The sequence below is a fragment of the Schistocerca nitens genome, chromosome 2, assembly GCF_023898315.1.
Source record: "Schistocerca nitens isolate TAMUIC-IGC-003100 chromosome 2, iqSchNite1.1, whole genome shotgun sequence".
Classification (NCBI taxonomy): domain Eukaryota; kingdom Metazoa; phylum Arthropoda; class Insecta; order Orthoptera; family Acrididae; genus Schistocerca; species Schistocerca nitens.
The window spans coordinates 151547882-151561692 of record NC_064615.1 but is presented as its reverse complement, the minus strand read 5'-3'; the positions used below and the strand labels follow the sequence as shown (position 1 = coordinate 151561692).

The 13811-nt window shown below is 40.3% G+C and overlaps 1 protein-coding gene across 1 annotated transcript in view; it reads left to right on the top strand.

The window, feature by feature from the left end:
- Window positions 1-296: 296 nt before the first annotated feature.
- The window catches only part of LOC126234888 (protein lozenge-like), a gene marked incomplete at its 3' end in the record, with an annotated part of 759148 nt that continues 745633 nt past the window's right edge, over window positions 297-13811 (top strand). The window contains exon 1 of the mRNA XM_049943628.1: window positions 297-636. Within this exon, the coding sequence (XP_049799585.1) occupies window positions 297-636 (340 nt within the window). The remainder of the gene's footprint in view (window positions 637-13811) is intronic.

The following is a 13811-nucleotide window of genomic DNA, read 5'->3' as shown; positions in this document are numbered from 1 at the left end:
CTGGGTTTTCTGGAAGCAGGGTGACCAGTCTCGCCGAGGAGAGTGCTGAGTTGACTGGGGAGGTCTCCACTCCTAGGCTCGTCGCCGTCGTCGGACAGTAGCGGTCGCAGTCGCACAGTAGCAGCCAGTGGTACCGCTTCGGCCCGGGCGGAGGAGCGCGGACCGGCGGCGCGCCGACCCGTTGCGCAAGCGAGCAGCGAGCGTCGCCCCAAATGCATCTGCCGGGCTTGCTGGCGACGGTGACCCCCGCGAGCGGCGACGACGCGGCTGCCAGCCTGTGCAAGAAGCCCGGCGCCATGACGGAGCAGCAGCTGCCCGCCGCGGCCACCGCCGACGACCTGTGGTGGACGGAGCGCGTGCTGGCCGACGCGCAGGCCGAGCACCCGGGCGAGCTGGTGCGCACCGGCAGCCCCAACCTGCTCTGCACCGCGCTGCCCAACCACTGGCGCTCCAACAAGACGCTGCCCGTCGCCTTCAAGGTGGTCGCCCTCGGCGACGTCGTCGACGGCACCGTCGTCACGGTGCGCGCCGGCAACGACGACAACTTCTGCGCCGAGCTGCGCAACTGCACCGCCGTCATGAAGAACCAGGTGGCCAAGTTCAACGACCTGCGCTTCGTCGGCCGCAGCGGCAGGGGTGAGTGCCTCGTCTGGGATCTGCGAGTCCCATTCGGCCTTTAAAGTTCTGCTACACGTAGTGAAAACACCAACTGAAACCACTGGATGACACTCATAACAGATAGACACACTGAAATGACAATATTTCCCCCATAGACTACATTTATTGTCAAAGAGCACAATTGCCCAGTTTCGTCTATAGAGTCACTTCCAAGTGGTATTTGACGCGCTTGAAGATAAGCGACCGTGTTGGCCAGCTACGGCAGGCAACCATAAAACTTACTGTACGTCAACCCAGTTGTACACGTGGCTACTTACCACAAGTACTACAAATGTGAATTCAGCTGATCCACAGTCCATTTGGCTTATCTCAACACTGGTTATTAGAGATTCATCGTTCCACGAAGTTGTAAAATGAAAATGAACAACCTCCACACTAGATACCGTAGTAAAATTTGATGGAAATTTGAGGACGAAGTAGCACAGTAGTGTGGAAGGAGAAAGGAAGAAAGAAAAAACTCACTAAATTGGTCGAAAGACGTTTGACTGAAGCACAGAGTCTTTTCTGTGTAAACACAGCTGAAGGAAGTTCACTGAAGATGAGGCAGTTGCACTTCAACTGAGGCATTTCCTTGAATCCGGCTTATAATGTGTACCTTGTGAATAAAGCCATCGACATCGCTTAATATATATATTTACCACGTTCTTTCGGCTACTGTCATCATCAGATCAAAACTTAGAAGTTGGAAAACAATGCTCAGTGTCAGTATCAATAAAATCTATGTCTAAAGTGTGGCGTCAACACGCCATTTAGCTATAAGTTTTACTGATACTGGCTCTGAACTTTGTTTTACAATGTCGACGTTTTGAGCAGATGATGACAGTAGCCGATATGACGAAGTAAATAAATCTTTATTCAAATGGTTCAAATGGCTCTGAGCACTATGGGACTTAACTGCTGTGGTCACCAGTCCCCTAGAACTTAGAACTACTTAAACCTAACTAACCTAAGGACATCACACACATCCATGCCCGAGGCAGGATTCGAACCTGCGACCGTAGCGGTCGCGCGGTGCCAGACTGTAGCGCCTAGAACCGCTCGGCCACTCAGGCCGGCAAATATTTATTAAGCGATCTAGACGGTTTTATTTGCAACGTATCCCCAATGAATGCAGACTCATTCAAGAAATTCGTTTCCTTTATTAATATATTCACAATGTGTAGGCATAAAGACAAAGTATAGTGGAACTGCTTTTCTTATATAATAATCGTTGGTCTTGCTGACCATCTTCAGGCAAAAAAATTACCAGACATGTTCACACTGTGATTGTCAAATATGTGTATCAAGTAAGTCTCTTTCAAAAACCGGCTTTTAAGAAACTTTTGACACTGCCTTAATAAACTTATTTGGGAATCATAATGTGAACATGTGTATGCATTAATGTGTTGTCGTTTTCGTAACTGAAGGTGGTCTCTAGATCGAAACTGGTTGTAAAACAAAAACAATTCCCACCGCAACTGACAGAGCATCCATATTATTTTCATTCAGGCAGCAACCACAGTCTAACAAAATTGTTTATTTCCCACTATTGTCCAGTTTGGATATTACACCATTTTCAAGCTGTAGTTGACGTGTTTGAGGACAGCCACCAGGCTCTCTGGACATCGGAAACGACAAGTAGTCAGTGGTGTATTCCATGGGAATTACTTTTCTTTTTCACCGATTTTCGATCTTTCAAACCATGTTTTTGTCACAATCTCGTTCTCATGGAATACCGTGCCTTTTCATAGTAACCACTGTTGAGAAAACCCAAGTGGACTTAGGTTTACCTTGCTTCAGCTTTCTGGTTTACTTTTGAGTTCTATGAGCTATGCACTGTAGGAAAACTGGAACAAAAGAGAATCCAACCATTTGAAATGTGGAGTTGCAGCAGGATTCGGAAAATTAAATTAACTGATAAGAAATGAGGGGATCCTCAGCAGAATCGGAGAATAAACGAGTACTTGGAAAACACTAATAAGAAGAAGGTACAGGATCAACTGACATGTTCTAATTTATCAATGAATGCACAAAGGAACTAGACGGAACCGCAGATTGAAAAATAGTTGGTGATGACAGAGATTAAAACATGTAGAGTAAATAACTTGTTAGGAGCTGAAAGCATTTAACTCTCGGCTCACAACATTCTCATATCCTAATCCTTCACATTAGCTGGTCCTTGATGTAAGTTATCCAAGCTCGAATGAAGGAAGATACATTTTCAGGTGCCCACCTGGATTGATGATTCCACTTTTTTTCATCATATTTCAACAAATACCGCTATCAAGTGCTGCTACCAGTGATCTTAGTTGAAGTAGATATCTGGTCTCTAGCCAGACTTTTTTAAACTAAGGGGCTCTTCGTTTCATATCTTCTCTGCTCACTTTATTTTCAGCCTCTTTTGTCCCTCGATAACGTTCTCGGTCAAGCAATAAAAGATTGGGGGACGACAAGACCACACCAAATCCAATATGACGATGTCCAGAAAAGTAGTGTGGCGCTCATTTTAAAATTCTGGTTAATCACTGCTTTAGCCTTACACTACTATAATCAACAAAATGATCAGTGCTGCCACATTTCACTAATCTCAAAACTTCTCCCTTACTATCAGGTCAAGTTGAGACCAGGAGACTTTCTAGACTTACTTTGTTTCAACACATTTTATTTCACAACACCTTTCTTTTTACTGCTTATTTTCCAACCGTATCATACCACGATACAATTTTTATTGCTCATCACTGATATCTCAAGCTGTGTGTAAGCCGCAATATGGTCATTCTATTACTCTTATTCTGATATTTCTCGCGAACAACCATGGCACAGTGTGAGTGATGGACTGCATATATGCATTTTGCTATTTGTATGTTGTAACTTACTTATGCGGCAATACATGCCACTAGCTTGCTTCTCATGACTGACGCATTACGTTTTCACATCTACACAGCTTTGGCCATCTTGTACGATCACCGTATCTAGACAGATGTTTCGCTTCTCATACTTTTTCTTTTTCAGCCCTTCTTTTTGTTGGGTTGCTATTAGTGCCTCTGATACACTCTATATATTCTCCTTATCTGTAGATTTCTTTCAGCACCTCTCGGTTCTCGTTCTTTAATTCACAGTGATATTGTCACCAGCGGAAACTGTCACTGACATAATACCCTTTTTCCATGTTTTGCCCTTCTTACGAATTCTTTTTCATTCAGTTGCCCGATCGACACACGCACCTAACGTTACACTTCCTTCATACTCTGGCCATCCTAATTCAACATGGCTTCCCTCCCGAAACTCTCCAGTCCTGTCAGTCTTGCCAACATATCCACCACATCACAAGCGAGAAACAGCAAACTGATCATGTGGCAATTAGTACAAGTGCCTCCGTTTTCATTCTTCATTGGTGCGCATAAGTCTGATCTGAGTCGCCTCATCCACAGAATTTCGACGCCAGACTGAATAACCTTTCAGTTCTTATATCTGTCATTATACCGGTACCTTTGAAAGTAATGTCATAGCTTGCAACTTCAAAGTTGTATCAAAATCATAGTGGAGGACTGGGACACCCATATCAGAGTTCTAGAAATGTAACTACTGAATTCATTCACCGCCATTTTGGCTACAGGTGTCCGCAATCGGTTATCATGCATTGAAACGTCACCTTCAGTCACTCAGTTACACTTTTATTTATCCAAATTTATGCCTTACGAGCTAGGAACCGCGTTTTCATGCTATGGGAATAAAATATGCCAGGAGTTTTTGCAGTAATCACGGAAATAATAATCACTAATTGTGAAGTATTATTTTCCAAATGCAGTCTCATTGTTGACACTGTTTATGTCGATTTCCACCAAAGAATCGTGGTCTTTCCTTTTGATACGCATTATCAAGACAGTTTTTGTAAGAAGAAACGTGTCGCTATAAGTAAATCATTTTTATCGGGCATTTACAAGCAATGCATTACTGCACTTATTAATTTATACATGCCATGTTGCTATTCACGTTCTTGAGCGTACAGTCCTTCATTACCAGCAACAACGGCAAATGCCAAGGTTTCAGGTAGCGGAAATATACCCGAAACAGTGCGAACACCAGGGTTCTAATCAGATCGACGATGGGATATTTTTATACAGTTGGATCTAATGCAATAAATCTTTCAATCTCTACAACTGACATGCAATAAAATGAGTTCTGGAAACCGATTAGAAAATTTTATCCCTTTCCACATGTTCAAGTATTTACGGTACGGCCGCTTTGTGAAAGTGAATTTCGTAAACACGATAACCAAGAGTAATCAGGAAAATAGTCCCATCTCTCACCAACTGTAGGAACGAATCAGAAATCTCTAAGAACATCTACAGTGGTGACGTGTGCCGCTTTTACCATATCCCTATAATTATTTGACATGGAAGTTGACGAATTCCTGTTAAATTCGTATTTACTTTACCTGCCTTCCACTGCGACGTACTGTTTCAAGTGATCGAGATTTGTGAAATCGTGCGGATGGTCTTGCTCGATTAATAGCAACGTGCGGATGGTCTTGCTCGGTTAATAGTTGAGTCATAATTGTTAAAGTATTAGTGGGTACATTACAGGGAAGAAGGCGGGCAAGTTTTGTGTAAAGCTTATCTAAATTATTTGCTGCTACTTTGGTTTTTCCTCCCTCCTTGCGGCTGATGGAGAGTTCAGATTGAGTCTATAGCATTAGCTCTATGTCAATCGAAATGGATACAGCTAAAATAATTTAACAATACAGTTACTGTTTCCTGTAATATAACAATGAAATTCCACCAAGGAAATGAAGCTTTTGTCTCAACTGTCATCAAAAATTAGAATTTACGGAGACAAAAAAGAATAGCTCAGTGTTTGAAAAACTGAACAAATTCAGGGTTACATTTTTTTGGTCCAATTTCAGGAATCCTGTTTTGCAGCTACATTTTTCTTCAAAAAAAGAGGCATATCCAAGAATTAAGTAGGAAAGTATGTACCACCTACTACCGTGGAAGATTTTCTTTGTTAAACGGTAATATTCAATAGTGAAATACACCCATAACACTATAAACATAAAACAGCTGTTGAGTAACACATCCTTCTACAAAGGAAAGAGTCTCAGCTAAATTATTACAGCTTAAATATCTTTCAGAATCTCAAAATACATTTTATATGTATTAACTACTCCACATAGAAGCTCTGACTAAAAATTATGCGTTGTACTGAGAATTAAAATTAGTGTAAATTTTGTTTCTTACATCCTGTTTTATCTTAAAATTAATATCGAAAGGTATGCAGCGAATGTGTTGAAGAAAAGAAACACCATTCTTCTTCAGTACGAGTCTTTGGGGCAAAAATACCATGTATGCTACTTTCATTTGCAGTGCATGTATCAAATAATAAGATGTCAAGGGTATAATTTTGCCAACACTGTGCTCTTTTTATTCCCCGGTAGCAAAGTAGAAACTGTGGCTCGGAATATCTCCAAATGATAAAAGTTTAATTATCAGTCAGAGGCAGAAACTGTGAAACAACACATAACACCGACAAAGAATTTATCTCTTCTGGCTTAGAGAAAAGTTGAGCGAAAGACATTAGTTTCTGATTACTTCATGTGCTATCTATAAAAAAAAATACGTTTTGGCAGGAAGTAGTCCTACTCCATCTGGTATGTTATATTGCTGATACGCAGAAAATCTAAATTATTTTATGTAGACTGTGCAGCCAAACAACGGATGGTTTGTGATTGCAGCATCACTTCCGATGTTTTCTTCTCTGCTGTGTGATATCAGGTTTTCTGTTTCAATAACAGCTCCATTAGCCACGAAGCACAGCATTTCAGACACTCTGTCCAACGTGACAAAAATTTAGCTATTTTTTAAATTTCCCTTATATGGGCAGAATCAACTTTATTTTTTCACCAATATCTACATCGCAGGGAGATAATAAAAATAAGATGTTTAATAAAATTATAAATACAAATCAAATTTGATAAAAAATTAATACAACATAATTTTTAGTAATTAATGTCACAGAAGCACCTCAACCATACGAAATGAGCCAATATTTTTACATTTACTTGGACCACTGTAGGTAGCTATAAAGCTATAACGCGTATTAAGGGAGTAAAATATGTAACATTTTATGTTGCCCATCAGTGCGAGTCATTCCTGCTCACGATGTTTCTGAAACATTTCTTTTACTTTCCTAATAAGGGAAAAGGCTGCCAGGAAACGTTGGGTATTACTCGAAAACCAAGTCTTAGAAACTTAGTGAACTGGGTAACTGTACAAAATAAATTTTGAAGTGTCGGTTCTGCTATATTTACAGTGCAATAAACACTGAAGCTTACGTGTTTTTTTTTTGCGCTGTAATGGGTGGCAGATCTGACATTTCAACCTTGTAACAACCGTGGTCTCATATTCATTATGGATAAAATCGAAATAGGGTTACACTTGTTCTATGATCACTATCCAAGATTGACTGTTTGACATTTACTGACATTTCTTCTGCTCTCACAGATTCAACGTCTACATATGCCATGGTAACAGAAAGTCAAAATTCCAAGCATTGCGCAAAATTTGCCTTCTTTTGTGCGTCCTCTCGCGTCAAACAGAAATGGAGGTGCAGATGCAGAAAACTTAGATGCAGAAGGACACGATGTCTAAGCACCAGTAGCGACTATGTAAGGATTCATATAGACATACCAAATTACAGAAAATCAGAGTTATGTGGAGACATAACGACAGTAATTCACACTGCACACGACATGTAGGGTTCCAGTTTCGTCGGGCTCCAGATGAAAGAGGGGAAGAAGGCAAATTCTGCGCCGTTTACTCTAAAAGGTGGTCAGCTGCAAATTATTTCTTAACAGCATTGGTTTGACAGTTATTTTATGGGGTGAACGTATAACATAAAGCGATACGCTCCGTCTTTCTCAGCATGGGACCTGACGTTGCTTCCGGGCAGAGTGTGGCTGCTGTTTTTTTGCTGCTTCTAAGCGATGAGGAAAAGGATGATGATGAATGTGATGATGACGAATTTGATTTCAGGGCGCTAAACTGCATTGTTACTAGCTCTTTTGTAGAATACAAATAAACGCATTTTCTGATACAACCAACGTCTTCCCTCATAATCATTCTTGGGACAGTGAAACAGCCAACACAGACAGCAGTTACTTACCAGTGTATGAAAATAGATAGTGCGAATCAACGATGGGTACATTCATGCCCCTTCCTTCTTAAGGACACTGTCATATTGCCATATCATAAAATACTAATAAAACGATAATTAGCTGAAAACGAGAGAAAGTTTTGCTTCTACTCGAGTGTTGTTCACCCGAAATCTGGGGAATCGGATCTTAGTATTTAACGTGTCTTCGACGGCGAAGTCTGTAGAGACTAAGTGAGGAAAATCATCTACGGCCTTTTCAAAGGGGCCAGCCCGACATTATAAAGTAATTTAGGGAAACCATCTAAAACACTGAGTCCAGATGGCCCGACTAGAATTTAGAACTAGCCATGAGCCATCTTCAGTAACAACATTTACAGCACACAAGTTAACTCCTGTTTACTTGAACCAAACTATTACATCTTTTAGATATTTTGTACATGGATGGGGTACTGATGTAGAGGCTGTAATTATTCTGATCTTGTCTCAACGACTTCTGTAGAACATATGTTGGCCACGATAGCTGCAAACTATTTCATTCCCCAACTGTCATTCTTCGAAATGAATCCCCGTTTTTCCTCGATCGTTCGAGAATTCGGGCGGTTTCTTACATCTGCAACTGCCTTTCGTTGCTCAAACGTACGACAGTGTGTGCCACTCTCGCGTCTACACATTTGGTCTCTCCCTCATGTAAAACTGATGAAGTCTACTGACCCAGTGACATCTTGCACCGCCAATATGCTGCTGCATCGATAATATTCGAACTCCGATCACCTGAACCATACTCTGGTCGATATAATCGTTAAAAAAGGAAAATTCATTGACATCACTTAAATGGACAGAGGACATGTATCGGGCGTCAAGGAAGCATTATTTTCAGAAACAACTACATTAAATCGACCATATGACGTTCCGAAAGATCTGAACAACTTGTCAATAGTTGGTATATTTTACTTAGAAGCTTTCTACTGGTTCAAGCTATGGTTTATAGTATGAAAACTGTGGAACGCTTCTTGCGAAAAGAAACGTTGTTCATCACACAAATATCAGTGCCTATAAATTAATTAACTTGATTAATGCTCCGAGTTTCCTGAAGATTACCCTTTCACGCAAAAAAACACACGCAATCACATACACAGTACATCGGTTTTTTTTACCAGTGTCAGGACAAGATTGAGTTGGTCAAATAACGATAAATCAGAAACTGGACGAACTCAGTGCAGGATTAAAAATTCCTTTTTTCCTAATATATTACAAGGATTACGTTCTAACTTAGACAAACATGGCATTTTGTCAATTTTAAACTGCCTGTAGAGTCATAAACTCTTTTTTCCTATGGAAATCGAGTTTGTAAACAGTGCTGACATGCCTTTTGTCAAGACGCAATGAGCCAAGTCTTTAATATTTGTATTAAAAAAGTCTGCCTTATGCGAACACACATATATTCTTAGGACAGCATCTTGTATAATATGAATATGATGCTGTACGTTTCCGGAACATCTTAATCACACGTGCGATTACGGCCTTTCAGGACATAGGAAAGTATAGTTCAAAGCCGTGAGCCAATATCAGGTTGCTAAGGCAATTAAATCTCTCTCTCGAAGTCACTGAGCAGCTCAGCAGTTATTTCATGTAATAAGGTAAATGTTTTTTTGTATGTCTATATTTTATTTTGGTGCTATTTACTAGAAATGTTCGCAATACACGCTTGTAACCGACAAGACTAACCGGAGGTAATTCCATACTTCTCGTATTGCAGCGTAGCAGCAGAACAGCTTCAAATTTGTATTCAAGTTATTTTTCTCTCTTGTCACACCAATTTCCGTGTTGTTTAGCATCTACGTTTTGCATTGCACATCGCTACCATCTTACTTCTAGTACTTCTATAGCTACTCTGCTTGCACCATCAAACCCATGTTGTAGACCAAAAATCATTATTTCCTTGTTTATTCTCAGTTTTGTAAGACAGAAGTTGAAACGCAATAAAAAAGAAATTTAAGAGCACCGCGCTGTAATACATACTGCATCTATAAACGTATTCCTGGAGCCACGATACGATGAACAGTTTCCCCACCTTTCAATTCCGTTCGCGGTTGGGACGCATGAAAAACCACTTCGGTATCCAAATATGTCAGTCACAATTATTCCAGTTTTTTAGATTTAATCATTGCGCGAGGGTTAGTTTGGGGAAGTTATATGTTTCTCTACTCTTAGCGAAATGGGGATTTTCAGGAGCAACTATCTCTCCGTAATCCTGAAAGACTCTGTGGTAGCTTCTCACCCAGGAGATAGTCAAGCATTTCCCTGACGCTCCCGCGCTAAGCAATTACGCGACGAATCGTGAATCTTTTCTTCGAATCTTCTCTACCTTTTCCCGATTAATCTTATTTGGGTGGGGCCGGTGCTCCAGACATGAACAACATTCACAAATTAATCGATCTGAGTTTTGTAAGAAACCCTCTTTCGGAGTTTACCACACTGCATTAGAGATCTGATCATCGGTCAGATAACTGCATTTTTAACATTCGATTTATTTGACCAATTCGCCTTAAATTCATCCTGACAGATGCATCAAGATATTGGACTCTTGTTCTTGATTCTATTGAACGGTTGACGATCCTGTAGTCAAATGGTAACTATGTATGGGCATTGCATTACATTTATTTATGCTTAGATTCAACTACCAGTCTTTATTCCATCAAGTCATTTTCAAGTCTGCCTGTGTTTACTGACAACTTTATTAAGTAGTAACGTTGTATACAATTAAAGTATCTAAAACCAGCTTTGCAGTGATTCAAACGTTTTCTGTGAGGTTATTTATTTGTGTACTCAAAATAAACTATTCTGTCACACTTACCTGAGGCAAGTCAGATGATGCAAGTACTTCTGTATATTCTCCCGTTAACAGCGGCGTACTATTGTCCAACTGAACAGCTTCGTTGCGGTAATGTTGTTGTCATTGAAGCTGCGGTATGGAACGTTCTTAAGGGGTTTCCGAAAGTGAAGAAACAAGACATCAATCCAGGCTCCAGGTCTCATCAACAGAGCAAATTGGCTTCCAAATGCTCGATAGTTGCTAAATTTTTGTTGATTTCTACACATAGGACCTTGATAGATGATATGTAATGCAGTCTGAGGATTTCATTCAAACTGAACACTAATTTTTCGACGTCTGTCATATTCAGATAAACAGTCCAATTCCGGTATTTAATCCGCCTGGTCAGGTGGTCATCAACGATTTTCAGCGGCTAAATATATAGCTACTAACCGACGTCTGAAGAATATAGTGACTCAAGAATACTGCGCACAAGAAATCTATAAAATCATTTGTTCATGGTAGCATTTTTTTGCTAAATTAATTATCTCACGAAGGAGAAAATGACTTTACGTGGCATCTCCACCTCAGTCCATATCCTTTACGTAAACCGTACCTGGAGCAGTACTTAGTATATCTGCATTTTTAGCTAAAATTATTAGTAAATAACTGTGTTAAGTCTCATTTGGCACTAAATTTTAACCGCCAGTGTCGGTGCCAACGCGCAGCACATACCAAATTTTTAAATTAACTTTTTAGCTGTCTGAAACGGAAGAGTGCCGTTTCATCAGCAGGTAAAAAGAGAGTGAAAGAGATTTGTTGGGAGGATTCTGGAAAAGCAATCTGTTAAGGAAACAACAAGCAAATAGACCAATAGAAGCGTAATGCTCCAGTATTGCTAGAATCGCAACCAATCGGTGTAAATTTCACGAAACACATTTTCAGGGAACGTAAATGTAAGCAAAGAATGTAATTCCCAATCCGATATTTGTCAAATTCAGAGAACCTATATTTAAAGTGGTCTGTGTAACTATTCTACTGCCTTCCTCGTGTATTCTACGTGGTTTATGTGAAAATGGTATGAGTGATTACGGCGCGTACAGGACAGCCTGATAAGTTCTGCCCACCATGCTTTCGCAGCCTCGGTGTGAGTCGTAAACAGAACTTTTTTTTAACATCCTGTGCATTGTCTCCATCTACGTTAGTGTTATTAAGCTACAACGATATCTGTCGTTTTCTCACTTGACTGGTAGCGGTTTTACATAGCTAACAGCGTAGACTGCAGAAAAGAGTGCGCAGTGCGTTAATGTTCGGTATGGCTTTTTGCTTTTCCACTGAGTACCGTTTTTCATTTCCTAATTTGTATACATAAATTCACTTTCTATCAACGTACGCAAGATGTGTCTCTTGTCCCGTATAATCGTGTTTAACAGTAAATTTTGACATTCAAAATACTATTCCTTCTCATCCCATTACCCTTTAATAAGAATAAGTTAACATCTAAGGAAAATAATTTTTTATTTACTGAAGAATTATAAAAACGTGAGGAGCAGAGAAAGAAAATGGATAAACGTGGAATAAAAGTTACGCAATATATCTTCATCTACATATGTACTCCGCAAGCCACCCTATGATGTGTGGGGGAAGATACCTTGTACCACTATTAATCACTTCCTTTCCTGTTCCACTCACAAATAAAGCGAAGGAAAATAAACCTTAATTTCTCGTACCTTATCTTCGTAATCCTTACGCGAAATGTGCGTTTGCGGTAGTAGACTCGTTCTGCAGTCAGATTCAGACGACCGTTCTCTATATATTCTCAACAGTGTTTCGCGAAACGAACATCGTCTTCCACCTAGTGATTCACATTTGAGTTCACAAAGCGTCTCCGCAAATACTCGCGTGTTGATCGATGCTACCGGTAACGAGTATAGCGGCTCTGAATTGCTTCGATGTCTTCCTTTAATCCGACCTGATGGGGATCCCAAACACTGTAGCAGTGCTCAAGATTGAGTCGCACTAGTGTTTTATAGGCGGTCTCCTTGAAGGATGAACACTTTCTTAAAATTCTTGAAATAAACCGCAGTGACTAAACCGAAGTGACCATTCGCCTTTCCTACTACCGTGCTTACGTGGTCGTACCCTTTAATGTCGCTTAGCAAAGTTACGCCTATTAAGGGGAGCCGGAGGTCGTCAAATCCAAAATATTACGATTTTTTTTTTTGCTACCGAAAATTAATTGGAACACTCCTCTTTAATGTAAACTTTGAATTATTGTTCTACTCGCCCTAGAAGTGGAGTTATTACCATTTTCCCCCACGCCTGCAGAGGAAATGGGCGGCCGCTGAATGCATCTAACACCCTCTCGTGACTTCCTGGCGAACTGCTTGGGATTTTCTCGGACTGTTACGCATACAGCGCCTTATGTTACGCATACAGCGAGTGTGCAAGGTTGGCTACATTGTTTTCTGTGACAAATATTACCCGTATTTCCTTACAACTTACTCCTATTTTCCTCAGAATTTCGAACATCTTGCTCCATTTAATATTGTCGTACACTTTTGTTCTGGTTACGATGCCACGTTTTAGTAACCGTGTATATAAGAAGAGGAAGAACGTAGGGAAAAGAAAATTAACACTAATACCAAGTTGCGATACTACAATGAATAAGAGCGCGGAACATCGTCTCTTTGCTGTTTACCGTTTCGAAGTAGTTCAGTGTTGCGCCTGTTGTTGGTAGTATTACACTTATTGTGTAAAGCGGGTAATATGCAGTATCAGGAGGGAAAAATAAAACCAATTTTTCATGACTTAGTACAGCCAGAATTGTTACACAAATGTCTACACGGAAAGACGCAGAATCCTAATGAGAGCGTAAACAATTTGATTTGGAAAGTGATTCCTAAAAGGGTGTTTGTAAGCATAAAAACACTGCACTTTGGCATTTATGATGCAATAGCAACCTACAACCAAGGGAACAGTGCGAAGTGTGAAGTTCTGAAGGCATTAGGATTTACAGCTGCGGTGAACACTGTACGAGCACTAAGAAATATTGACAGAGGAAGGATAAGAGGAGCAGAAAGAAGAGAAAGGCATATGAAGTATGATGGAACAACAGGCCAGAAAAGAAGCCAGAAGAGGAAGCTTTTGGAGGATGAAGAAGAAGACCCTGATAATCCATCCAATA